General features: G+C 44.0%; 3 protein-coding genes across 12 annotated transcripts in view; 2 read left to right on the forward strand and 1 right to left on the reverse strand.

Annotated features, from left to right (window-relative positions):
• Positions 1-6504, forward strand: part of LOC139821224 (phosphatase and actin regulator 2) — a 211398-nt gene extending 204894 nt beyond the window's left edge. For all 10 annotated transcript variants that reach the window (XM_071792147.1, XM_071792150.1, XM_071792140.1 and 7 more), the window contains one exon: positions 262-6504. In XM_071792147.1, the coding sequence (XP_071648248.1) occupies positions 262-277 (16 nt within the window). In that variant the 3' untranslated portion in view covers positions 278-6504. The remainder of the gene's footprint in view (positions 1-261) is intronic.
• Bnb (bangles and beads) overlaps positions 1-25923 on the forward strand; it is a 204465-nt gene that overhangs the window by 158950 nt on the left and 19592 nt on the right. The window lies entirely within an intron of this gene.
• The window catches only part of S6kl (S6 Kinase Like), a 43377-nt gene continuing 24275 nt past the window's right edge, over positions 6822-25923 (reverse strand). Inside the window, 3 exon segments of the mRNA XM_071792157.1 lie at positions 6822-7197; positions 7199-7225; positions 7560-7796. Of these exon segments, the coding sequence (XP_071648258.1) occupies positions 7093-7197; positions 7199-7225; positions 7560-7796 (369 nt within the window). The 3' untranslated portion in view covers positions 6822-7092.

Below are 25923 nucleotides of genomic sequence, written 5' to 3' on the forward strand. Positions count from 1 at the left end.
ATGCAGCCTTGTAAAAATCGAATTAGAGCACGTATGAAACTATGAAACCATCTTGAATTACCAAAACGATAAAATTTAATTATCTAATGGTAGCCCTCTCGAAGATTAAACCCTTCGAAGTTAGTGAAAACTTTTGTAATTATCGCATATATAATTGGATGACTTTTGATATTTTTTATTAATGTACTTTATATATATATATATATATATTCTTTTTTTTATAGGGCTTTCATAATTAATGTTTTTGATTTTCAATTGCAGGTTCCATAGGCCATGACAATTGCAATGTGTTGAGGTGCTACAGTGTGGTGCGGGTATACGTGAAGGTGCAGTGTGGTGGCTTCGTGTTGAGGCTGGGTGAAGAAAGAAGGAAGAAAGAATCGGCTAATCGTTACTTCCGGATTTAAGGCCGGAACGCGCGATACTCGTCCGATCGGTGATTTCTTTGACGTTGCTGCGTCGTGTCGTTCGTCGTTGTCGCCAAACATCATCTACTGGCACTTCTTCCATCATCGTCATTTATACACGTCAACGATAAACGCCACTATGACGTCGACGAAGATTGTGATAGGGTGACTCGCCGCCCCGTCGAAGAGGACTTGGCGGGTCGCTCGCCGATTTCTTTTCATAAGGGTCGTTCACACCCGTGCTTGGCCGAACAGTTGTTCGCGTTTTCCAACATATATCCAACTACTCTTCATCTTTGTATCTTCGACACTGATCTCGTTATACTACACGCGTCGAGGTGTTTATATTATCAAGATATCTTGAAAATATTCTTAAATCTTTGCGCGATAAATTCTCAAGTAGATACGCTACGCGCGAGTATCTTTTTCCGCATTAAACGACATCATTGAAGCTTAAAACTACGATCTGTCTCCTTCGGGTTCAGCTCTTGAAAGCTTGCCGTTGTGAAAATCAAAACGCTGTATAGTAAGTAAGACTTTTTTATCGAAACGCTCACGTGTGTCCGCATGTTTACGCTGAATAAGATCGGTAGTCATTTTTAATTACATATCTTATCTCGTTCATCGACATTTCTTGTTATAAATTTTTTTAAAGTTTTTCTTTGTTGTATAATATATTTAAGAATTATGTGAGACGTGAATACACGTCTGTCACGGATGTATTTTAGTGATAAAAAGATTATGTACGAGGGAAGCGCCGCGTGTCACACGTATATCAATGCGTGAGAACATGTAGATTAATCGCGTGCAAATTAACCGTGTTTAAAATTAAGCATGAGCCTTCGGCGTAATTCTTTGGACACTACGAGCGCGCGTGTGAACATACCCTTAAACGTGTAAACACCATTTTGCAATCAAGCTAGCTCATCAGTGTGGCTCATCACCTGGCATCGTTGTATATGTAAATGTCTCTCAAGTTTCGAGCCATTATAAAACAGAGATATGTGATATGTCTCGTTGATATCACGAAAAGAAAGAATACTCGAATCCTGTAATATTCAAGGATCAAACGGGAGATACATCACATTACAAGCGATTTGTCTCGTAAATAACGTCGAGTAACGTGAGTTCAGTTTAGTTAAAAAAAAAAAAAAAGTTTTAGTATTAATATTTTTATACGTTGACGAATGAACAGCAGAGATTTTCCGCAAAATCATTTCTCGATATAACCCTCGTTTTTAATGATTAAGATTATTCGGCTGACGTCCGAAAATGTGATTTACGATAATTCCATGTTCTCACGATTTTCCCGCGGTCCGCGCAGAGAGTATTCATTGCTTGAGACTTCACTAACACTATTGCGTACATAGTTCGTTATAAGCTCTTCGTATACACCATGCGAGGAATGAAAACAGCCATTCAGTGTCTACGACAATCGGTCGACTGCTCGATCGACAAAACTGTTTTCCTTTACTGCCAGGTATCACTCTCTCGTGGGGCTGCCTTGAGGAGCAAGCGCTTATGATTATTATCTAAAAAAAAAAAAAAGGAAAAAATAAAATTGGACGTACTCCGTTCGTGGGAAATCAGAAATGCATTGTGCAATTAAACTTTGTACAGAAATTAGATAGGGTGTACATTAGTGACTATTATTATCATCATTGTTATATCGATAATATCGCTATAGGGACGCTCTATGGTCCTCGTTAATTTCGATTGCGTGTGCGCGCTTTAATCGCGGCAGTGTTAACAAATTCAGAGCAGATACGCAGGTCGGTTGTTGTTCCGTATTCGTTGAGTGCGAATAAATTCACGATAAAATCTCGTTAAAAAGAAAGTGATTAAACACATTTACGATAAATACGTACGTTTACTGTGTATTTTGAAGGATACGTTTACTTCAATGGCCCGGTAATAGAAGAAAACTATATCGTTAAAAGCCCGGGATCGCGCCTGAATCGGCCATTTATTATCAGATTAATTTATGCCCGCATCAACTGCAGCGGAACATCAACAATAATTACTCTGCTCATGTAAAAGCAATTTGATGGGTCAAGTGGATTGTAGTTCTAAGTTATAGATCTGTCTATAATACTGACGGACAGAAGAAAAAAAATTGAATTAGGCAGAATTAGCGCTAACTGACGCCCGGTGATGACCGGCTCTTAGTATCGAAATTCGTTCAAGTCCGTTGTTCTCAACAGAGAATAGAACGAGGAAAAAGAGTAGTCGCATTACAAATCGCCATATTGCGCGCAAATTTGTATCTAGATTCTTAGCAGATCGAAAGAACGAAGTCCAACGACGGAAGAGGAAAAAAGGAATGGGTAAAAGACACGAAGACACGTGCCTCGATGTGCGATGTCTTGCACGCTTATCTCTGGAAGCTTCTTGCATCCCTTTCCCTGCTTATCCTACCCCAGTTATGCAAAACCGACCCTCCTGCTCACGTCGCCGTCAACGCGACGGAGGTTCGTCACACCTCCTTGTTTTGGAGAACCGGCGAGCGAAACAAAAAAAAAAAAAGAAACAAAGAGATCGCGAGCTACAGTCTTGCGCGACAGGCGGAATCTACGGCAGCGGTGAGTAAAACGAAGTCGTGGTCGACAGTCTACTTTCCTCTCCTCGTTTAGAAATCCTAGTTTTTAACGATCGTCCAATGGGGTGAGAGGATCGGTGTGTAATGTGTCGATCTTTCTCTTAACCCGTCGGTGAACTCAGCTGTTCGATATTAATTCGTCAACTTCGAGGTCGTCGAAGGTATAAAGGACGTGACGCCTCTACCTTCGGGAAATACCACGAAGAAGCACGTCATAAGGAACGTCATAAAATAATAAGCAGGGAGATTAAAGTGTCTCTCTCGTTCCATTGGTCGAGCGCTGTGGCTACCATGTAGTCGACAAATATATCCATTTCCGGATTGCCTGGGTCAGTATGAGTGCGTACCCACGTGTATGTGTGTGAATAATGTGCATGGAGAGAAAGATGGGAGTGAGAGAGAGAGAAAAAGTGTGTGTATGACGTATTACGAACAAATATTTTAGAAAGAGAGTGGTCGAAATTTGAATGGAGCGTCTCTGCGACAGTCTTTTTTTTCCCTGAGCTACGTTCGAAAACGTATCTTTATGTCGTCCTGCATACATTTTCGTAAGAGAACGCCACAAAGAGTCTCGCGCACACACTAGAAGTTAAATTAAAAAAGGCAGCTGTTTCCACGTCGGAGTATATAGCGATGAAGTTATTTAATTCAAAGAAGTTAGCGCTCGTGATGACTAAACACGAATAAATAATAAAATTGTTCTCCAGTCAATTTCGATTTAATTTCGTTTAATAGGAATGTTAACTCGAAATTGAAATTTAACATTGAAGAGATTACAATTATATTCAATCACATTTTCGAAGAAAAATAGGTTCCAGATTTTTTAAGAGATATAGAAAGAGTAGTGTTATACATCGTAAATGCTTAACTAAATTGCGTTATGAAAATTAAACAGTTAAATAATTCAGCATCGTTGTCGATGGATCACCAGCATCATGCGTCAAATAAGTAAATGACTGTTTTTGAATAGGGAGGACTGGATCAACTGTGGAACGACGTTCTCGAACGTAGCTTCACATCCTCACATCTGTTCGAAGCGTCCACTCTCTGAGCGTGGAACAAAGGCAAGAAAACTATAAAAGCACGACATGCGAAACATATGTCTAATAATGAATGGTTTTGTGTATGTACATATTAATATATAAATATATATATACATATATTCGCATATTGTAAAACACCGTGATAGGAAAGAGGAGCCACTGCTACACGCTACACGATGTTACGCAATGTGTAAACGGTGAATACTTATAAATACTAATTTTTAGATAACGGCGCGCTCTAAATGCAAAACAATACACCATATACATATATAAATATTATACATATAAATATATATATATATATACATATAGATATATATGAAGCGTACAAGCAGTATGTGCATTTTCCAGCACAGATAGTTGGTATTTTGTGTACAAAACTGAAAAACAATTGTTGGACATTTTGTGGACGCGCCGAGTTCGAAGCCGCGCATCGTGACGGAGGCGAAGGGATGAAATTAACGTCTCCGTTACAATCGCATTGTCGAACGATTGAACAACGAGACGATTGGCCGATCGACGGCGCGGAACGGCACGAACGCGCGTCGCGAACCATCGACCCTGTAGTTACTTCATGTATTGTCATCCCATCTGAATATAATGATATTAACGTCCAAGTTTAGCGCATTCTCTCTCTCTCGTTCGCATCCTGCTCGACGACGCGCATCCGAACCGTTCCTTTTTCGTGTTTCGCACCACGCATAAGCGAATTCCGTTTATTCTGCAAAATAAATCCCAAAGTCGTGTTGAGATTAATTTTCCACATTCTTCAGACAATTCTTTAAAATTCTAACGAACCTTCGACGCTTAAACAAAGCTGAGAAGTTATCTCGCGGTTTGCAGAATAGCGGAAGTCCAGCGCGGTAAGTGGAATCGGGCTGTAAAAAGAAGAATGAGAAAGGAAGGAGTTTCGCAATTAAACCGTGAAAACGGATGTGTGGGGTCTACTTGTATCATAGCATCTTTACTAGTGAAGCATTGTAACGACAGTAACAATAATAAGGAATCATAGTAATTTAAGAGTGAGCGCGAGAGGAGAGGAGCGCTTGAGGGAGAGAGTGTAGATGCGACGGTGCGAACCGGTGGTTCTCCAGTTTTCCAACCCTTTCCGCGACGCTGAGGAACCTCCGGTCCTGCGACCGCGAGAATAGGCTTAGGGCACCTTCGCGCGGGATACTCGTCGCACGAATCCTCCACTTGCGGACTCGAATCTGCCAAAGGAAAAACGCGCAAATGTCGTCGGGGGTCGTATACGGGATGTCCGCTCGAGGAGGACAAATCAATCGGTACCAAGTATCCGGCGCAAAGGGCGAGCCTAGAGATTTTTACCAAAATGACTCCACGCCACGCGAGGTGAAGACAGTTAGACATAATTCGTTCCGTTTTTCGCGAATGAAAACTCACGGTCTGTGACGGAGGAGCGATCGGGAGAGGAGCAGCGTTCGGGAGTTCCGCTGGCGCGATCACTCGGAATGAAATTTTGCATTTTTTCCGTGCGCGATCTCGCAGATCCTTATCCCGGCTTCTTTTGTCGCGATCGCAGTACGTCGTATGGTATAATCGTCGTTTCCGGAACGTGCGATGGGTGCAAGGTGTGCGACTCCGCCTTCGTGGAGGATGAAATGATCTCCCTACGTCTTTTTTATTATCGCGCATTTCGCCCGGACGCGAGGATTATCGATAGGAAAATGATTCGGATGTTTAGTTTAGAAGAGAGAATTTTAGAATTTCCTTTTTTTTTTAAAGCAATGCGCACAGAGGCGCTTGAATAATTATTTGGCGCTAGCGACGACTAGCGATGTAACTATTCGCGCCTCGCGTCGCCGCCGCATCATTTTAACTTACGTTCGCATTGTTTTTAAGAAACGTCACTACACGCGTTCTCGCACGCGCGAAGCGTGCGCTTTTCTTTCCACTCAGTTCGTCCGCCGATATTAGCGTCGTTCGGTTCGGAACATTCGGCCAGTGATCGACCGCTGACGCGTTGCACGGGACGTAATTTGGAAAAAAATTGTATTATATATCGAAACCGAAAGATCCTCTATATGTAAGAATAATGATGTATATATATATATTATTACACACGGTAAATTTGGATTAATTGCACTCTCGAGAGATGAGCTGCCCCGCTGATCCAATGAAAGAATCAAGACGCACCGAGAAGCGGAGAATGAGATAGAAGAAGAAATGAAGAAATTCACAATTTATAAATATATATAAATATATATAAAAAAAATATATTTATGTATACGTATAAAAGAGAAAAGAGCACGTTGTTCTCGCATTCATTTCGAAAGACGCTGCGTTTCTGATCCAGACCCATTTTTGTTTCGTTGTTAGTTTGTACGCACTACGATTATCGCAACTTATTGTATTATCGACGAGATACTGTAACAAACAAAAATACTGTTAACTATTCTTAAAAAAATTAAAACTTTTGTAAACTGAGACCAAACGGTTGACGAAGCCTTTACTTATTTGTGGATTCCTTTTTCAGATGTTTGAATGGCTCTTCCGAGTTTTATACCGAATTCACACGTATACAACATGCACAAATCAAACACATGGAAAAGTATACGAAAAGTACGATAAATCAAATTGAATTTTGAAATGCTCCATTATTATCGCTTGACTTGGCAATAATATTGATTCTGATCTAAATCAGGCAAGTATTTAATTCAGAGTATTCGGGGGATTATTCGGGAAAATGGATAGACTTTTTTGAGGTTCAAAAAATGCCAAACTTTAATAAAAATCAAGATATTTTTATTCTATATAATATATTATTTAATTCCATTACACATGAGAAATGTACTAAATTGAATTTTATTTATAAATTCTCTTGTCTGTGAAAAATTCTATCCTACAATGAGATTCATTATATGGATTATAAAATTTGAATATGTCATTTTAAATGTTCAATCACTTCTTTATGTAAAAAATTATTCGTGCATATAAAAAATAATTCTGTTTGCGCACTTTTCATCTCAAAGTGTGTGCGTGTAGAATTAGAAAACAGTACACATTACATATATATATGAGATCATTGATGACTCGTTCGCGTAGTATTATCGCCAGGAAAAGATTCAAAAATTGAAAATTTTTGATCGAAATGACGCACTCTTTGTTGCTGTTTCTTGTCGATTTTTTATTCCTAAAATCCGGAATGGTGATTCCTACAGATGACAAAAAATAGCAAATAATCTTAATTATGGAAACTTAAACTACTATTGTTTTTCTAGCAAAAATTTAATTTAAAAAATGCTAATCATTTTTTATTTAGTCTCTAGCGCGTTATCAAAATGAAACACACAATTTTTTTTTACAAGTAATATTTAGATATTTTAAATGTCCTACATTACGAAAAATTTTCAACGTTTTCATGATTATTTTATTCATATAAATTTATTTCTTAAACAGAAATGCCTCGTAAACGTTGAACAAAATTTTTATGCACTATAAATTGTCTAATTTTTCCGACAAAATTATTATCTGAAGCGTAATAATTACCTTTTTCAGCATATAACTTTGGATATCATAGCCCATGTAAAAAGCGATCCTCTGAAGGCCGAGAAGAGTTCGGAGTCTCAAACGAGGCTCCGGTTGTAAGAGACGTTTCAAAAGATCTCTCGCTGCTGGTGAAATATTCGCATTCGCCGGTAAAATTCCTGGTACATTCGCGCAATTCAGATCATCCCGGGCGATTCTGTCGGCAGGCAAAAGGTCTGACGACAACATGGATGGATACTGCAATAAAAGGTTGTGATACTTGCAATCAGTTCTTCCAATTTTAATTCCCTGTAAAATAATAATTCTACGACTGATCCTATCAATTATTATTATTTTCTGACACTATGTACGCTGTTTTAATTGCTGAAAGCAACTTATAATTAACGATGCTTGATTTCTATTCAATTATTTGTAACAATTCAATAGCTAAATTGTCCGAAAAAAGCATCGATATAACAGCGCTTAGAATTCTGTTATAAAACAAAATTCTGTGGAGACGAAATTTAGTCATTAATTAGCGGTCGTGCACCCGCGCTCAGGACCAAAAGAGTTTGCGGAAGGACCTTTACGTCGCGGCCGCAGAAGCTGGAGGAGGGTCATAAATATCTTCTTTTACGAGAGGTAGGCCGGTAAACTAGAGAAGCTATTACCAATGTGTGGATTCCGGCCTGTCTAGGCGCGCTCGTACGCTCGTCGGCTCCGGCATACTACACAGGTACATACACAGGCAGGGTCAACGGCCACTCACGACCCCCAACCTATTCGCTCGTTCATGTTCCCTCCACCGTGTGGTACGACCTCACACGACCTCACACGCCGCCTCGGCGCGAGTGCGTCCCCGCGGCCAAGTGTGGATTTCTTCGCGCAGCTTTGTAACACGCGCGTTGAGACTCGCGCCGAGTTTCGCGCGTGTCAAACGTGCAAAACGGGACCCACTGGACGTTCCCTTTGTTGCAGCCGAGATTGTTACGCGACGCGGTGGCGAAACATTACCGCACGTGCTCGCGTTCGCGCGGAGAGAAATGGCTTTCGAACGGTGCATAGACGTTGTCCGACGGTGTTTATGCGGTATCGGAGGTATCTCGATTTTACGTAATCCTCTCGCGGGAGACGAGTGTAATAGGAAAGCGATTTACCTCTCAGAGTTATCAGGATTGTTAATAAACTAGCGATTTTTAATATTCTGCTCGTAGATTTTCGTCGTTTATATGTTAAACGCGACTCTCCGGAATCTAAAATTGACTTGGACATCCGAATCGAAGTAGTAGAAAGGTGCTAAAAGAAACACGTTTCCCTCGTTCTGTACGACATATAGCTTCGAGAATTAATAAGCCTTCCCGAAGAGAATTATTCCGCGAGGCCCAGCTCAAACCCCCCCCCCTCCCCGCTGTGTAAATTTTATTAATTTCCATGCAGATCTGTCTCTCTCCGTGGTTCCTCGGCAAAATATGCGCACACTAATCGCTAATTAGCATCGATATTGTCTGTGTATTGCTTATCACGTCGTTGTTTATAAGCGAACGAGAGGTGAGAAGAAGCACGAAGCTCGTCAGGTCGTTGGACCACGCGCGTTGGATCCCGATCGCGCTCGGCGCGGACTTGGCGAACGGGATATTTCAATTCGATCTCGCCGCGGGAACCTTGACCGAGAATAACGGTACGGAATGATCGTTACGAGATCGTAGACAGTAACGTATGGCTTTTAACGCCACCGCCGCCGCTTCTTATGCATAGATCGGTCGACCTGTCCGCCTCGTCGGCGCCGCCGTTCACGGCGTCCCGTCCGATCGATGATGCTGCGAGCGAAGAAGCGAAAGAGCGAGACACGACGGGAAATTTGACCATGTTAATTGCATTCTAACTGCCCTATTTTCTTCATATTTAATTAAAGCTTCTCAAAATATATGATACGTTTGAGACGTCGAGGCATTGCTGCCCAAGTGCACGAGCGGATAAACGTTAACGAGTTGACGATACGCGTTCTTCAGTGACAAGACATTGTGATCCATAACGATCATGCGGATCGAGTTATAATATTCGCGCTGATGCCTCCGAAACATAATTTTGCAAGCAGGGCACCAGAAATGAAAACAGCATCTTTTTCTCTCTGATCTTTAGAAAACAAATAAAATCTATTCGATTCCTTCACATTTCTTCATTAAAACGAAGTTCAATCAAGGATTATCTCATTATTGATGTCGCGATCAGCGGCAATGGATCTGCGAAAAGTTCGGAGTCAATAAACTCGTCTGTGCGCGGCCGCAACCTTTCTCTTCGCTGGTTTGCCGGCGGAAGAAAAAAAAAGGCGCGGAATGATGTATACACGGATCTTTGTGCTACGTTATGCTAAATGTAAACGTACCGCGTTCACCCGTGGATTCCACTCGGCGCGCCTCGGGCAGCTAATTGTTGAGCAAACTCGAGCTTCTGCCTGGATCCAAGCGCGCCGCGGATACGTTCGTTAGCACCGTACACTTCTCGCGGCCTTCGCCCGCGAATAATGTGTATCGAAGACGTTTAGAGAACGTGAATCTTATTATTTCTCGAGTGTACGGATTACTTGAGATATAAAACTTCTTCCTTCAAGCTTTAGCATGTAAAACGTCCGAGATTTTGTCGCGAAAACGAGACGAGCGGGATGGAAGAAGCGTATGCGCATCTACGAAGCTTCTCATGAGAACTTTCGCGTCCCACGGAAAGTGACCGTTGCGATCATTACGGTAATTAAGGCGTTGAGAAAATGAGGTGCGGATTTTCAGATCCGGCAGGTTCCGTTAATGAACGTGTTTCCCGCTATGGGAAAAACGCCGTGATTCTGCAGGGGAATCTTGAAGAAATAAATATCTTTTCGGATCATCCGCTAGAGAATTAAATACATTAATACGCAAAAAATTGAGTCGCGTGAATGTAATTGGAAAGAATATTTTAACGATTTTAACGATATAAATTAGGAGCTATCTTTAGCGATTATATATAATTTAGAATAATTATGCAATATACAATAATTAAGAATTTTTCAGCAGACGATAATTAATATTCATATAATTTTTTGTATCTCACGCAATTATTTTTTCATGTTATACTTGTTTTCAAAGAGTTAAGTCTACGAAATCGAACCCCGAAATATCTGAATGGATAAAGTTATTAGAGAGAATCGCCTTAATTCAAATCACGCATCGATCCGTATAATAAGAGATTTGCGAATGAGAGAAGACCGATGAAGCGAAGGATGCGCGAGATCGAGAGCTGATAATGCGAAGGATCGATAGAACAAAGAACGCCGCTTTCGCGCAAAGATGGACGGAACAAAGGATCTTCGCTGTCACGGGGCTGTACATCCAGCAATCTCGCGAGACAGACCACGGACGGTCATGGACGTACGGAGTTCGTTCGAGTGAACAAAGGAGGAGCGTCTAATCGGATCGAGAGACGAGAGATTGCGTCGATCAAACCTCGGCGGAAGACGTACTCGGGACACAATGCGAGCGTCATAGAAGAAGCGCGATCGGTATTGCGGTGCGCAGGACTCGTTTCTTGTCGGGGTGCATCGACCAGGGGGCCGGTTCTATTCCCGGCACGACGATGACGGTGTTCTCTCACGGCGACGTCCGTGTGCCGTCGCGCGAGAAGGTAAAATCTACGGATGAAGAGTCTCGCGAATTAAGAATCCATCACCGGTATCGGCATCGAGGAAGAGGACGTGAGAATATCCCCGACGCCAAGCTTGGGGGCTCACTAAATATTTTATAGCTTATAGCTTGTCTCTCACGTTGCAATATGTGACGGCTGTGACGCTGTCGGATGGATTATGCAAATCCTCTAAGCGCTAAAGCTGGCAGAAAGATGAGGAGTGAATCTTAGATCCATAAAACGCATGCAAAAAATCTTAAAAGTAGAAAAAGTCAATCAGTAAGTTGGAAATAAGAGAATATGATCGATTAAAAATTCAGGCAACGCTCTCAAGAACGATAGGCGAAGAAAATATCCGTCGGAGCACCTACAAGCGCGGCTATAAATAAACTTTATACCCGTGCCGTCATCAGGATCGAGTCATCTTCTTCTAACAGTACACGCAATTAGAGCTGCTCAATTACACGCTACACTCATCACGCCGCAATCGACGCCGATGTACGTGGAGAAGAGGATCGCGAGGTGCTCGTGAAATCGGAAGGGGAGACAGAGGGAGACGACGGACGGGGAGAAAAAAGGAGAGGCGTGCAACGGGGAGAGAGATGGGAGAAGAGAAAAAGCGGAATAACAGCCACGGAGATGCGGTGCAAGGAAAAGAGGAGGCTCGTGGAAAGAGGAAGAAAGACCGGTCTCGTAGTTAGCACACGGCGGACATTAACTTCCCATTAACCACCTGCCATTAGATGGGGGAGAGGGGCCCCGAAGGGGGGCCCGGGAGAAGGCCCACTGCGCGCTGGCGCCAGGAGTAATCGTCGGGGCGCGTATTAGGCGCCTCATGCAAAACCTGCGTGCAAAAGCTCCTGTCTATTTATAAAGCTGCCTTGCGGCACAGCCGCGATAAAATCCCTTTCGACGATGATCGCGATAAGAAGAAGGAAAACGTCGATCGATACGACGCACGCGATCGGACAACGGCATCGGCGGAAGTTACGACCTCTTCTTCAGAAAAGAATTGTTTGATTATTTAATTGTTTAATCACCATCGATTCACTTTTTGTTTCGATAATTTCTCTTACAAAACTTATAATGTTACCTTGTAAACATTAATTGCTGATTTTATAAAACTTATACCGCAGGTATAAGGATAAAAACAAATTTTAAAGTAATTTATCAAACGTCCGCTTTTATCTGTCCGTACATGTCTCGATTGAACTACTCGCATGTATTTATATTCTACGTTCTATATTCAGTTAACCGTGATAATTCATCAGGTATCGCGATATTAATCTTCGATATTATCCGAATAACGGGCTGATAATCGCTCTTCCAATCTACATGCCGTTGTTCTCTCTCCTTCCTTTTTCCTCAGTGATCATTCCATCGGTTGTGAAAGACACAGTGAGAACGTTTGACGCTTATAGGCGAGGATGTCGAAAAAGGGAGGAGCGAAACGTGGAGAGTCGAGTGCAATAATAATCGGCCGGTCTAACCGTGCAATAATTATGCCCATCTGTGGAACGGATATCTCGCGGGCTGCTTATATGTGATAGCAGAAGCCGTGTATATACCGCAGATAATAATCTATGATCTATAAATAGTCTCGCAGCGGCGGCGGCGGCGGCAGAGAGGCATTGCGCCGCTTCTCTCCGTACCAAAAGAAGAGCTAAAGGAACAAGCTGTGTAATTACACACCGGGTGGAAGGAAGATAGCGGGTATAACCGCGGCCTCGCCTGCCTAGAGTGCCATTCCTAAGAAATGGAACGGTCGTACCCGTTCGTTCGTTCGCCAATATCCATTCGTCCTACCTCCCTCTCTCTTTCTCTTTAAATGATATTTAGGATCTATAAATAGCGAGGGAAGAAACGGCGGGAAAGACGAGTTCATTCGTGATCTGCATAGATCAGAAAAAGCTCGATGGACGTCAGTCAATCATTTATAGGCAACAGTCACGCAATTAATAATAAAACCGGATCGAATCTTCTACGGGGATGAATCTTCTACAGTAGGAATTTTTTCCCGAACGTCCTTATTTCATTTTAATGAGTCCCATCATCAACTCCGAATATCAGCGTGAAAACACAGCCGTTAAATCTTTCCTTTTCATTGATCTCACACAACGATATAAATCTCCGATCGAATCGTCGCGCAGTGCCTTAGGTGGTCCCCTCGGAGATCGGTCTCGATTAATTATGAGCATCGCGGCAATTAATGTTTCCGCTAGCCATGTTTTACCGAGATCAGAGATCGAGAGAAGCCTGTATCGCAGCGAACGAATCCGATTCGTACAAGCACATAAATACGTCGAGCCGCTACAAAGTAGCAATCGTCGAAACGATCCGCGATATATCACGCCAGGCATATCCCCCTGCGCTCGAGGAAGCCGAACCGAGCCGACATGCGACAGTCGGCGGTATCCTCTGGCGAACGCATGCACGAATGCAGGCACGCACGCACGCACACGCATTCGCTCACGCGATCGCAAACATACGGCTCGCAGGTAATACCGCGGGATCTATAAATAGACCTCGGCCAGGGGCGGCAAACCGCACCGGTTGCACGCCAAGTGTCTATCGCTCCTGCGAGATAGAGGGAAAAGAGGACCGGCCGGTTCAGCTCGGATGCCTCCGAGCGTAGACGCCAGCAGAAGCGAGCAGAAGCGGAATCGGCAGGACGACGCGACGCGAAACGGTGGATTAGAGACGGAATCGAAGAAGCGGGAACAGGATGTCGGGTGGAACGACATCCTGATTGTGTAACGCCGGCAATTCCGATGAAAATGCTCGGCGTGGCCACCGTCCGTGACCTCGCTGACGTTGACTCAAGGTTCTCTCAAAAATCCTTAAGAAAAAAGGACCGATAATAGCCGTGAAATACCTGTTTTGCAAGATTAGGTAACTGATTCGTATTAGTTCAGAGATTATCGCGAGCGATCTTTTATTTTAAAGAGGTGTATGGCTTATCTCGAGAAACATTGGAATTTCTATTGCATGCGTATATTAATGCGATGTATTAATTTTATTGTTATTTTAACGTGACCTACGGATCAGAATTTACATGAAAACGGATGATGATAAGCGGCTTTTCGTCAATTTGTTTGGTGAAAGGAAGAGATGGCGCGTGTGTAGGGAAAAGTATTCTGAAACGATGTTATCAGCTGGGAAAAAAAGCACCCAGCACGCTTATCAATGGCTAACACCCTGTACTAATTCCCAACCAGTTCGGCGTGAGAGCGCGGGCTGCTGAGCGCCGCGCGTACGGCACGCACCTGCGGCACGTCGCACCGTTCGAGCGTATCCGTTGCGTGCTTTCATACTCGCGTCCTTCGCGGTTGTGCTTTTCGAGGCGATCGCTGCCGTTCCCGCGAACGTCTACGATTCTACCAGCGGGATGCTGGTCCGACTCGCCGGCTTTTTATCCCGTTGCAGCTTCTTTTACGCCGTTCGCCTCCCCGCGTTTCCCCGAAAGGAAGTAGCCGCGACGAGACCGCGTCCTGGCCGCAAAGGATCGCCGATGACGATATCGTTGCGTGCGCTTGGGAGACGCTATCGGCTCGGCGGCGTGCTGATTTTTCCCTCGCGGAACTCGCCCGGCGCCGCGAGAGGCAGGTCGAGAAAGAGAAAGAAATCAAAGGTCTACGATTAAGGCTGCGAGGCTGGTTTGCCTTGCGAAGGCTTTCTTGCGTCCTGCCATCGATCCTGCGGCGCGCATAGGTGCACCGTATCCTCGAGAGTTATTCTATTACGAAAAAGATTTTTGCGAGTCGCTTCGCAGCCGTTCGAATCGAGGATTGTATTACGAAGATCGATCTCGTGAAGCGGCGAGTGACCGAGATTTATTGGAATAGCAGAAGAATAATAAGTCCATTTACGATATATGATTTATGAAAAATTACAGCTTTCACGCTCGCGATACGTATCAGCCATATCATGGTGCTGTAAATTAAAAGCAATTGTCACGCTAGGTAATAACGATATGCCGCGAATAGAAAAGGCAGAGGAAACTCGTGCGTTCAGTTTAAGTCCGGTCTATATCTGGTATTATATGGTGGCTGGAAATGACATGGTCCGAATGGCAATTACTTTCAGCATTTTTCCCAAACTTCTATTTCGCGCAGATTGACAGGATGATTAAGATGGGGCGGAGCTGATTCGCCTCGTTTCCCTTAGTTTCCTCAGCTCTGGGAAACCTGGCATGCGTTTGACTTCCTGTCGATACCAACGAAGGGATTGACGTACGTGATAGCTTCTTGCGCATCCACCATCCCGTTGAACGACGACGCTTGATATACAGTTTACGATGATCATCGCCGCTTCGCGAAATAAATGCAAATAACGGCGCAAGCGTTTCGAGAAATAATAAAAATAGAATTATTTGTTCGCGCTATCGCATCGTCAATGAGGTAATTTTTTGTAATTAGGTGGCCAGCTGTTGCTATCCGAGATGACGACGACGAAGGCTGCGCCGACCGGGGCACAGTCTTAACGATAACGAGAACTTCGACGACGTCGTAAGGCACGGATGCAGCGGCAGTAAAAAGCTCGTCCTTGTCGTGCGTATCCTCTTAAAGACACCCTTACTCACGTTTAATGGCACGCACAAAGAAGGGTAATGACTGTCGCGGCCGATGTCTCTAATGGTTGCGCGGCCGAGCTAGATGCGAGCGTGAAATAAGATTGCACTCGCTGCCGCGATTTAGCGAGCGCAACGACAACGACGACGACGACGACGTTGTAAACGCGACGAACAACCGTCGTTTTTAACGGCGACATTAAGTGATAATGTCGTGATAAATGATTGCCGGGGTGGATTGAAAGGGGACCGTGGCGGGCAACAAACTTCACCAGAGGTAAATTTCTCGAGGAAATTACCTTCTTTATGGTATCTCGGCTGTTAAGGTCCGCGTAGTGTATTTTTGATAAAGTATAATGGGCCTATTTTTAGATAGAATTTATAAATTAATCGATAAGATTTAACCTTACGACTAAATTCTTCGATTTTAATTTTAAACGTCTTAACGTTATATTGTGGAAGAAATAAGAGAAAAAAAGTGAAGGAAATCTTGCTCGGCTAAATATCAGACTTGCTGATATAAAGAAAGATAGGAAAATTTCTCCTCAGAAATAACGTTTGTCTTTTCTGTTTAACTGCACCGAAATATATAGAATCTCGGACAATCGCACCTCGAAACATAGAGGCTCCACCGCGATAAATAATCGCCGCGCGCGCGATGCGGTTCTCCAAAGTTCCCCTGCTGGACGACACGCAAGTCACGAGCCGGAACGAAACGTTAACGAGACACACACGGGGTACGATAGAGCGTTTCGCAGAGTGGCGACGAGGCGGCGGTCCCCCTCGTCGGATATGTCCCCTCCCCCGTAAAGACGTCTCCTTTTCTTTCTGCTTAATGGTACGGACAAAGAAGGGTTGCGCGATAGTCACGCTCTCGCGGAGCGGAGTGCTCGAGTCCCCTGCAATCTGCACCGCGCGCGCATTACGCACGTTTCTGCAGATGCACGCACATTCAAGGTGCGTTCCTCCTCTTTCTCCTTCTCTCTCTCTCTCTTTCTTCGCTCGCGCGCTCCGCCGAGGCATCATTACGCGAGGCGGTCTTCTTCTTGTTCTTCTACCAGCATCGCCGATTCGCCGCCACCGCCTTCTCTTCCTCCCTTTTCTCATCCTCTTCGTCCTCAACCGCCATCATCCACCGCGATCGGTGCGCGCCGATCTATTTATATCGCAACGCGCCGGCCCGCCGTGGAAACTTGGAAAGAAGCGGGTAATAGGATGGCGAAAGAAACGTAGCCTTGTACTTGTTACTGCTCCTCCTCGTCGTCGTCATCGTTGTCGTCGTCGTCGTCGTCGTCGTCGTTGTCGTCATCGTCGGCGGCGGCGGCGGTGCGCGAAGAGGTGTACAGACCCTTCGTCTGGGTCCGCTCGCCACTTCAAAGAAATATTATACGGAGGTGCGCTACGTGCCGTGTACGCGCTTCGTGGAAATATGGACTAATGGAAGCGGACGGGGAATCGTGTAGATTAGCGCGAATGCGATTCCAGTGACCGCGAGAGAGAGAGACAAAATAGACTCCAACATCCCGTAGTCACTATCCAATCGAGCCAATGTCTCTTCTGCGAAAACGATCGTCGTAATTCCGCGTGATATCGTTCGCGGCACGGAAAATATGGTATCGCGATACTTAGCCATATTGGAACCGTAGATTTTCAGTTTCTGCTCTTCAGCCTTGTACCTTGATTTAGTTCGCAGTTTTTTTTTCAGACCTCGCCATTTCTCTGCCGAATTAAAAAACGATTCCTCCCCGACAGAAATTTGATCGATGTCCCTTCTCAATCTTCGTTATCGCGCGAATACGTGTCCTGGAGCGGACAGGGTAGGGACTTAATCTACATAGAAGAATCCCGCGAGCCTTTTTTCGCAGCGTCGTATTTTTTCGAGGGAAGACAGGAACGTGGGATACCAGGCACTATATCACACGGGCCATCGGACGGCAAAAGTTATTGCCGGTTTAGGAGTTCGTTGGCTGGGTCTTGTTGGGGCCCAAGGGCCCGAAAACTCGTTAACAACGGCCTCACTGGCAGCTCGACGAGAGTTGTAGACTCCGCGTCGAGCAGAAAAGAAAAAGGAGAAGAACGGGGTAGGCGAGAAGGTAAAATGGAGTACGAAAGGGGGGCGAGGGCGAAAAATATGGCGTAGGACCAACGAGAGAAAATATTTCGGGCTATCCGAGGCGAAGGTCAAGGTTTGCGAAGCGTGGCGAACACGCAAACGAAGCAGAACGCGCGCCAGCGCGGCGACAAACCGCGTGCGGAGCTGCGGAGAGAAAGATGACTTGCGGACCCCGCGATTCCGGTAGCAAACACCACCGTCGCGAATCTTTTATCAAACGGTTCGCGGAACACGACCGATTATTAGTCATCGATTGCGTTTTATAGCATAAATTCGTAGGCAGGGTAGTTTCTTGAACCGTGAAGTGTGTCTATCTTACCAAAAACTGCGACCGGAAGATTTTCGCATTTTAGAAGTGTAATTTTGAATTAGTAGAATCTGAAATAGCGATGCTTTGCACAAGCAGGAAGCACATTTTGCAAGCATCAATTAGAAATGTAGTGGATAAGGGAGAAATTAGTCTCGTGAAATAATCGATATAAAAGAAAATATTTATTACAACTATCAAAAGCATAGTTCAAAGCACAAGTTCAAAGAGGCTGTAAATCTGCTTCTCTGTGTCGAGAAAATCAATGATCGATATATACATCGAGTTTTCAGTAACGCGCGAGGTCACGGTTACGCGGCCGTTGGATTCGTCGATTAACGTCATGCGGAGACGTCGAATCGTTTAACGACGAAGACCAGGAGAAGCGACGAGCCGCAGCAGGTCGGCGAACCTGGCGAACGTAGCAAAACCTCGAAGGTCGCGGAGTCTCCGCCGTCGTTGCCGATCCGACGTCCCTTGGCGACCGGTCGCCGCTCGCCCATCGCCTTCGGCGCCATGGAGGGTGACTCTTTTTCTTCTCGTTCATCCACCTCCTCGTCTGCCCATCGCGCGGTCCTTCCACCCTCCTTTCCTCCCTGCGCGCCGCGGTGCATCGATGCACCGCGCGGGCCAACCCATCTTCATCTACTTCTTCTCCTTCTTCTTTCTTCTTCTTCTTCTTCTTCCTCCTTCTCCTCCTCTTCTCCTCTTTTTTCCCCCGTCTCGCCCTTCCTCCTTTTGCTCATCGCGGCCGTATACGGGGATTCGCACCGATACGGCTGCCGATCGCCGTATGGCAAAAAGCTAAACCTGCTCCCCATCTCGTATACCGCGGATCTCTTACTCTCTCTTCTGTTCTCTCTTCCTCTCCGTTCTATCCACCCATATTTCTCCTTCCACCCCCTTTAGCTCTATCTCTTTCTCTCTTCCTTTATCGTCTCTTCCTAAGCCTCGAGTTAACGCCGCGAGTTCTCCCTCAGGCTTTCAGAGCGGATTGGAGCCAAATGTGTTTCATCACGATCGCGCACGATCAAATTAACATTTGAATAATTCTTTTTTTCTTTTATCTCTGCAGCGAGACGAGCACACCTAAGATGTCATGGATAATATTGAAAAATTCTTTGCGTTTCTTTCTATGTAGATCAACTGAGACGCATAAATCGTAGCTAAATCTTCAGATAAATGCGAGCGTCAAGAGAACATTAGTTTCTATGCGCAACAGATACGACGATGCATTCTCGAGAGTAAATCATTGTTACGCTTAACAGGATTTTTGCAAACAATCGGCCATGCTCGATGACGCTAAGAGATTCTTATTTATTTCGCACTAGGTGAATCGCAAAATATAAGCGCGTAGCGAGGAAAGAGCGGAAAATAAAGGGTGGAGGCGCGGAAGAGAGGAGGAAAAGGCGGGGAAACACGATGTGGCATGTCGCCGCGATCTAATTTAATGACTGGCGTCAGGTTTTCCGTGCTGGCTAATACCATCCCATTAATCCCGATGTGCGTCTCGTTACTTCCACTCCTATCTCTCTTATCTTTTTTTGCATTAGACTTGCGTATTTAGTTCGCCAACCACCAACGATTTCATCACGATAAACACGCTAACTCGTTTCGCGTCTTCCTCCCCCTCTCTCTCTCACGGTAATTAACGTTCTTTGTGACGTTTTACGACGTTTCCGACTCGAAACAGCTTTCGAATCGCTGATAACGCAAATAGGCGCGTCCTTCTTCGAGAATGTGTACCTGTGCGCTAAAATTAACTCACTCTAATATCCTTTCCAGCGCAATTACGCAAATGTCGCCCAGCGAATTAGGTAAGCGTGTCTCGTCTCTTTCACGCTACACGCGAGTCGACATTCGACGGTTCTCAGGGAGGATAATAATTATGATCGCTCCGCCGTGATTCTCTATAGGTGCTGACCGATAGGTCGCGATGTCGCGTGGCCTACGTTGATGGATGAGACCTTTCTCTTTCATTACAGTCCCACACGCGCGTTAATAACTCCGACGCTCGTCGTTTCATGACGCTCGTTAAATGGCTTACGTATCGATCACGCGTTTACACCGATACAGAGATAATTCGCTTGCACGTCCGTGTATTATCACGCAAATGCTAATTCATTCGCAAAAGTCTCCCAACATTAAGCCAAAGTCACCGTCGCCGATTAGTACCTGTACGTGAGAAACGTCAACTCCTGACGTCTCTCTCTCTCTCCCTCTTTTTCTCTTTCTCTCTACCTCCCTCTCTTTCTCTCTATCTCACATACGTTTAGATCTAGCTATCGCCAGCCTGGAACCGTATACAGCCAGCGATCTCGTTGACAAACAGGGCCGACGAGGTCGATATATTGATGTATCTCCGCTCGCGAATGTCGATTCCGCTCGGTGTCTAAATGTCGCTACGTCAGAATCGAACGATAATTTCGCGCGGACATTCGTCGCCCCGCGACGAATCTACCGTTACAGATCGTCACGCTCCATTAAATCCACGGCTTGGCCGATCGCCGCCGCGCCGATTCCTCGTGAACTCGCCGACGCCGACGGGGGCTCTCTCTCGCATGGATCGCGCGTTCCCGCACGCGCTCGACCCGCATATGTTATACGCGGCTGCGTCCGAGCGGAGCCGATCCCCGGCTTCGTTTTCTGGGGTGGTTTCTTGACCGTTGTTTTGATCGCGTGATCTAAGTATAGACGTGCACAAGCCGTGACATCGATGGCCTGGATTCGATCGGAAGAGAACGCCCGCGATCGATCGTTCGCCGAGTCACGCGATACGATTTTTTCCGCGTCGTTCTCGACACAAATTGATACATAAACAACTTGTTTCTAAAAATGCGCCGGAAGAAAGATGTATCGCCTTATGCCGCATGGAATACGCGGAGGCGAGTACACTCAGCAAAATCAGACAAAAAATTTAACATGCATAAATACATTAAACTTTATAATATCCATCGCTAATAAATGTTATCGGACTGTTTCACGGTAGAACTACCGATTCATGGATAGGATAATAATGCGATTTAGGCAAACACCAGTGGTCAAATTCACGCGATCATTCACGCTAGAAGAGATACAAATAAAAAAAGAACAGATAGGAGAAATAGCCCACGCAGCATCCGGGGGGACGAGATCCGCGAACGTCAATTTCGAAACTTCTTTCTCGCTCATATGTTACTCTCTCGACACTCTCGACCGACGACGCGTTGAGTAACGCGGTGATAAAGGCGAGAATGCCGCGGGAATATCACGATAATCGACCGAATGATGGATAATGATCGGGGCGGCTGCCTTTCGCGCCCCACCGGTCGGCCAACCATTATTCAATTGAATTCAATGCTACGCCGACTATTACGGAATTGACTTCGAGAACTTTCTTTCGGGCATCCGTCTCGCCGCACAGACGCTACTTCCGTCGGCCGATCCTACGAGAAACGGCCTGTAAGCGAGCCTGGTCGTCGAAAGCAAAAAAAACCGCAGGGTTGTTTCGAGGAACAAATAAGTTTTTAAATAATTTAGAGTCTTAGCAATTTATTTCTTACAAACTTTCACCGCGTTGATATATTCTCGTAAAGTCAAAAATATCATTCTTTGAAGCTGCTCGCTGCTTTTACTGTTGATCAATAGATGTCCACTTATCGGGCTCATCATTTCCAAACGTCGCTTATCTAGCCACATTTCACACGGCTAACGGGCTCAATCTCGTTCTCAATCGAGAGTCAGAGAGTGATCTCCCGCTGATATAGCAGGCTTCTCATGAATCGCGTGTCGTCTTCCTAGCAGGAGAGGAACTTTGTCGCCACTCGAGCAACTTCGAACGCCTCGCGTTCGTTCGGATTCGCCACATAGCTGGCCCCGACGACGGTAAGGGGGCACCCAGACGGAAACTCGCACCGATGAATTTATCCTCAGGCAAAGGCGTCTAATTCCCGGTAAGACAGTCGTGTCACGTACGTAGGATCGGGCACACGAAGTGGAAGGTGCCGCGGCGTGGCGAACCCCCTGCCGATTCCACCATCGGATTTTTCCCCCCTTTCCTCTTTCGATCCGCTATAAGCTCAACTACTGACATTGAGATCGTCGAGAGAGCGTCCATTGTACTTCGCACTTCGCACCTAGACTGCTAATACGGGCGCCGTACGTCGGGACTTCCTACGTCGTAAAAGCAGCGATGCCGCTTAGCGAAATCAAAAGTTTCAAAATATCCAAAAAATACTTTCGAAGATGATAGGTCATCTCGATAGATCATCCTCGAGAACAATCAAGAGCAGGCATACGAGTCTAAATTGTAGACGTAAAGGATAAAGTTGATTTATTTAACGTAAATTGAATCCAATTTTCTTTCAGAATGTGCGTATATGAGAAAGATAAATAATTTAAATCTTAGATACTTAAATTTATTTTAATGCACTTCTCGAAAAATTTGATAAAGTCGATAAAACATTCAACGTACTGCCAAAACGATTTTTCAAGAGATCCGAAATCAGCTTTCTACTGACTGACTTGGCGTTGAGCAAGACGTTGACCAGATTAAAATATACATGCCGAGTGTTCCGAACGCTTTGATAATAACACGGTGATTTTACGTTACATCCAACCGGTTATACTCCGACCCATTCATCGGTTTTATCGGGGGCGTGCAACGCAACTCCCAATATTAATGACGCGTCTTAATTGGTGCAGCAATAAAACGCAATTTCAGCGACGATCCTCGTCGTCGTTGTCCAAGCCTTGACTTTTTTCAGGTAATACGCATCGCGAAAGGAAAAATATAAAAAAAATTCTACCGTAATAAATATTTATGACGCACGATCATATTTTCTATCGTTAGTTTCCTGTCCTTGTCTCGATCGAGCAATGGTCTTTCAACTTGCATCACTCGCGTTTAAACATGAATCGCGTAACTCTTGCCAATACATGAAAATACCACGGAAAATGCCGTCAAAATTAAATCGTTGATGAAGCAAAATTAATCAATTTTAACTGTAGGTTTAATATAATTGCTTAATTAAATGTTCATGTGAGTACTGATAATTTTAAATTAACATTGGAAAGTAATTTCATTTAATTCTACCCCCCCCCCCCCAGAGCCATTTATTATAAAACCGGATTATTAAAAAAATTTGTTTTTCTTTTTCATAGCAGAAGAGTAGAAGAAATTACTGGAGATTCTTTTTTAACTTTTAACTCTTGTTTCGATCAAACGATAAGACTATCGAAAATAAAACTGACAAATCGTTTTGAAGCTGGGATTAAGATCAGGTTGTATGATGTATCACATACCCCATGTGCCTGTAATAATTCAACACGCACCGCCCCGAAATCTTTCAACCGAAATATTCACGGCAATTAGATAGGCGGTGGCTTGAGGTCGGATGACAGAAAGCGATTGAGATAAAATTACCACGGATCACACTCCCAGACCTAAGATCGAATTTACAGTTATCGTGGGAATAACGGGAAAGAAAGAAATATAAATGATCGTTCCTTCTACGCAGTCGTTCTCTGATAACCAGAGTTCACATCTGTCGAATCGATATCCGTGCGCCGGGCGCTCCTGTGACATTGACACTTTCTTAGACCCGATTAACGTCGATTTTTCTCGAAACGTACATTTTAATCAATCGTGCTAATCGCGCTTCTTATGTGGCGCGAACGTAATTAGTACGTCTCTCCTAACTGACGGCGTCGAAGGTTGAGCTAAACCGGATAGTGTTCGTTCTCATGCTTAGAACATACACTATGAATAGCACTAAACGAATTTTAAGTGTGAGCGGCATGAAAAATGTAAAATTAAAGTGATGTACGTGTGTGTATAATGTACTTCCAACAGCGTCAATTTAGATCGAGTTAATGACCGTGACACACACGACGAATGAATCTTATGAAAAGAACGAATTGGCTGCTGCACGGAAATGCGTAATATACAAAAAGCAGAAGTCAATTAGCACCTATTCTGTTAATGTAATTGATTTTTTTTAATATCTTCCTAGCGGTGTTGAATCATGGCGGCGCCGAGCGTATGCTTATTTTGCAATTATCATGTTACTGCGTCTTTCAGTCTTTTTTTTTTCCACGCACATGATAATGCATAATACGGTCTAATGACTAAGCTTTCCATGATACGCATATATTTATGTATGAGATTGATTTCAGAATTCATAGATGCAAAAAAGCAACGCCGCCGATGGACTTTTTATCCGTCGTTGCGATCTCCCTCATCGTGGATATTGCATCTTATTCCAAGTATACGCGAATTAATTTTTATTAGTAAATCGTAAAATATCCTCCTTGACGGAATAATAGATGCTTTTATCTCGTTTCATTCTTAAACATGATGCATTATCGAATTTGTTCCGTCTAGAATTGACAGAGAATTTTCTATAAATAATGGCAAACGTGATGCCTCATCTCTAGCTACGCTGCCAGGAAAATACGAATTTAGTTTGCCAGCCGGTATAGGAATATATTCATGGAAACTATTTCTAGGATCTATAAATCCAAAAAAAAATGCAACGGATTCCTTTCACGATCAGAATTCCCCTTATCGTCTGCGGCGCGCGTTCATTGACAAAGTCACGAAGCGACATCGCGCACGGAATATCGCATCGAATTCGATGAATATCGCGGAAACTCAGGCTAACCAGGAAGAATACTGGCGTCTCTTTAACATGGTATTACGGCGAGTGACTTCGACTCGACTAATTTATAGAAAGATTTATTTCCTACGAAAGTGATATTATTTTAATTTTTCTTAAAGAAATTTGCATAAATCAGTTAGATGAATGATTACATAAAAATTAAACGAGAAATAATTATGTTTATAATTCGTAAATTTTGTTCGAATAGAATTTTAATTCTTAGAAATATTAATCGTTTATCAATATACATATGTTTATACGAGCAATATGCGAAAAAAGGCATGCAATACAATGTTGTCAAAGAGAAAGAGTGATGATCCTTAAGAGGTGAGTCACTTCACCCGAGTCGTTCTCGAGAGATAAATATGAATTAAACATCTCTATTCAAATATATATTCGTTAATCGACGATACTTATGCGCTGAAGAGCGTGGACCTTCGTCGAAATAGCCGAAAGAGGTATATAATACGTATATCCATGCCCGAAGCAATATAAACGGCCTTGAGTCGTTCATTATTGTCGAGGTCGCATATTAATATAGAATTTGCTATCATTCGCCTAACGCAGCATTGGTCTTCGGTATTTGTACTTGTATAGAAAAGTATATTTGTACAGAGGAAACGGGGAAGGATGGCAAACAACTCGCGAAGTGAAATCGTAAAGCACCACTATACTTATCTGTCTACAGATTTCGTCTAGTTTTACATTAATTTATATATGTACGTAATTTACAAGCGTAGATAACGATGAAATATGTGCGCGCCAAAGAATATGAATTCACGCCGCGGTATATGTCTTATCTAGCTATAATGAAATTTCTTATCAAGGAAATTCATAGCTACGCGAAATATCACCCGCGAGGAATCGTTTCATGAATCGCGTGTTGCAAATTATTCTAACAAACACAGTTCTACAGTACGGCGTAATTTAACCACGGACAATCTCTGCACCATGTACCCTATCATGTGCGCTGTTGCCTTCGATCCAAGTGGACTCCAAGGCCTGTTATTCGATCTGACCCTAATAGATACTCTCGTCCCTCCGAAAGATAAAACCTTTTGTCAGTACTCGTTGCGTCGAGAGACCCTTTTAAAGAAGTCAGA

Source organism: Temnothorax longispinosus, chromosome 10 (genome assembly GCF_030848805.1).
Source record: "Temnothorax longispinosus isolate EJ_2023e chromosome 10, Tlon_JGU_v1, whole genome shotgun sequence".
NCBI classification, from domain to species: Eukaryota; Metazoa; Arthropoda; class Insecta; order Hymenoptera; family Formicidae; genus Temnothorax; species Temnothorax longispinosus.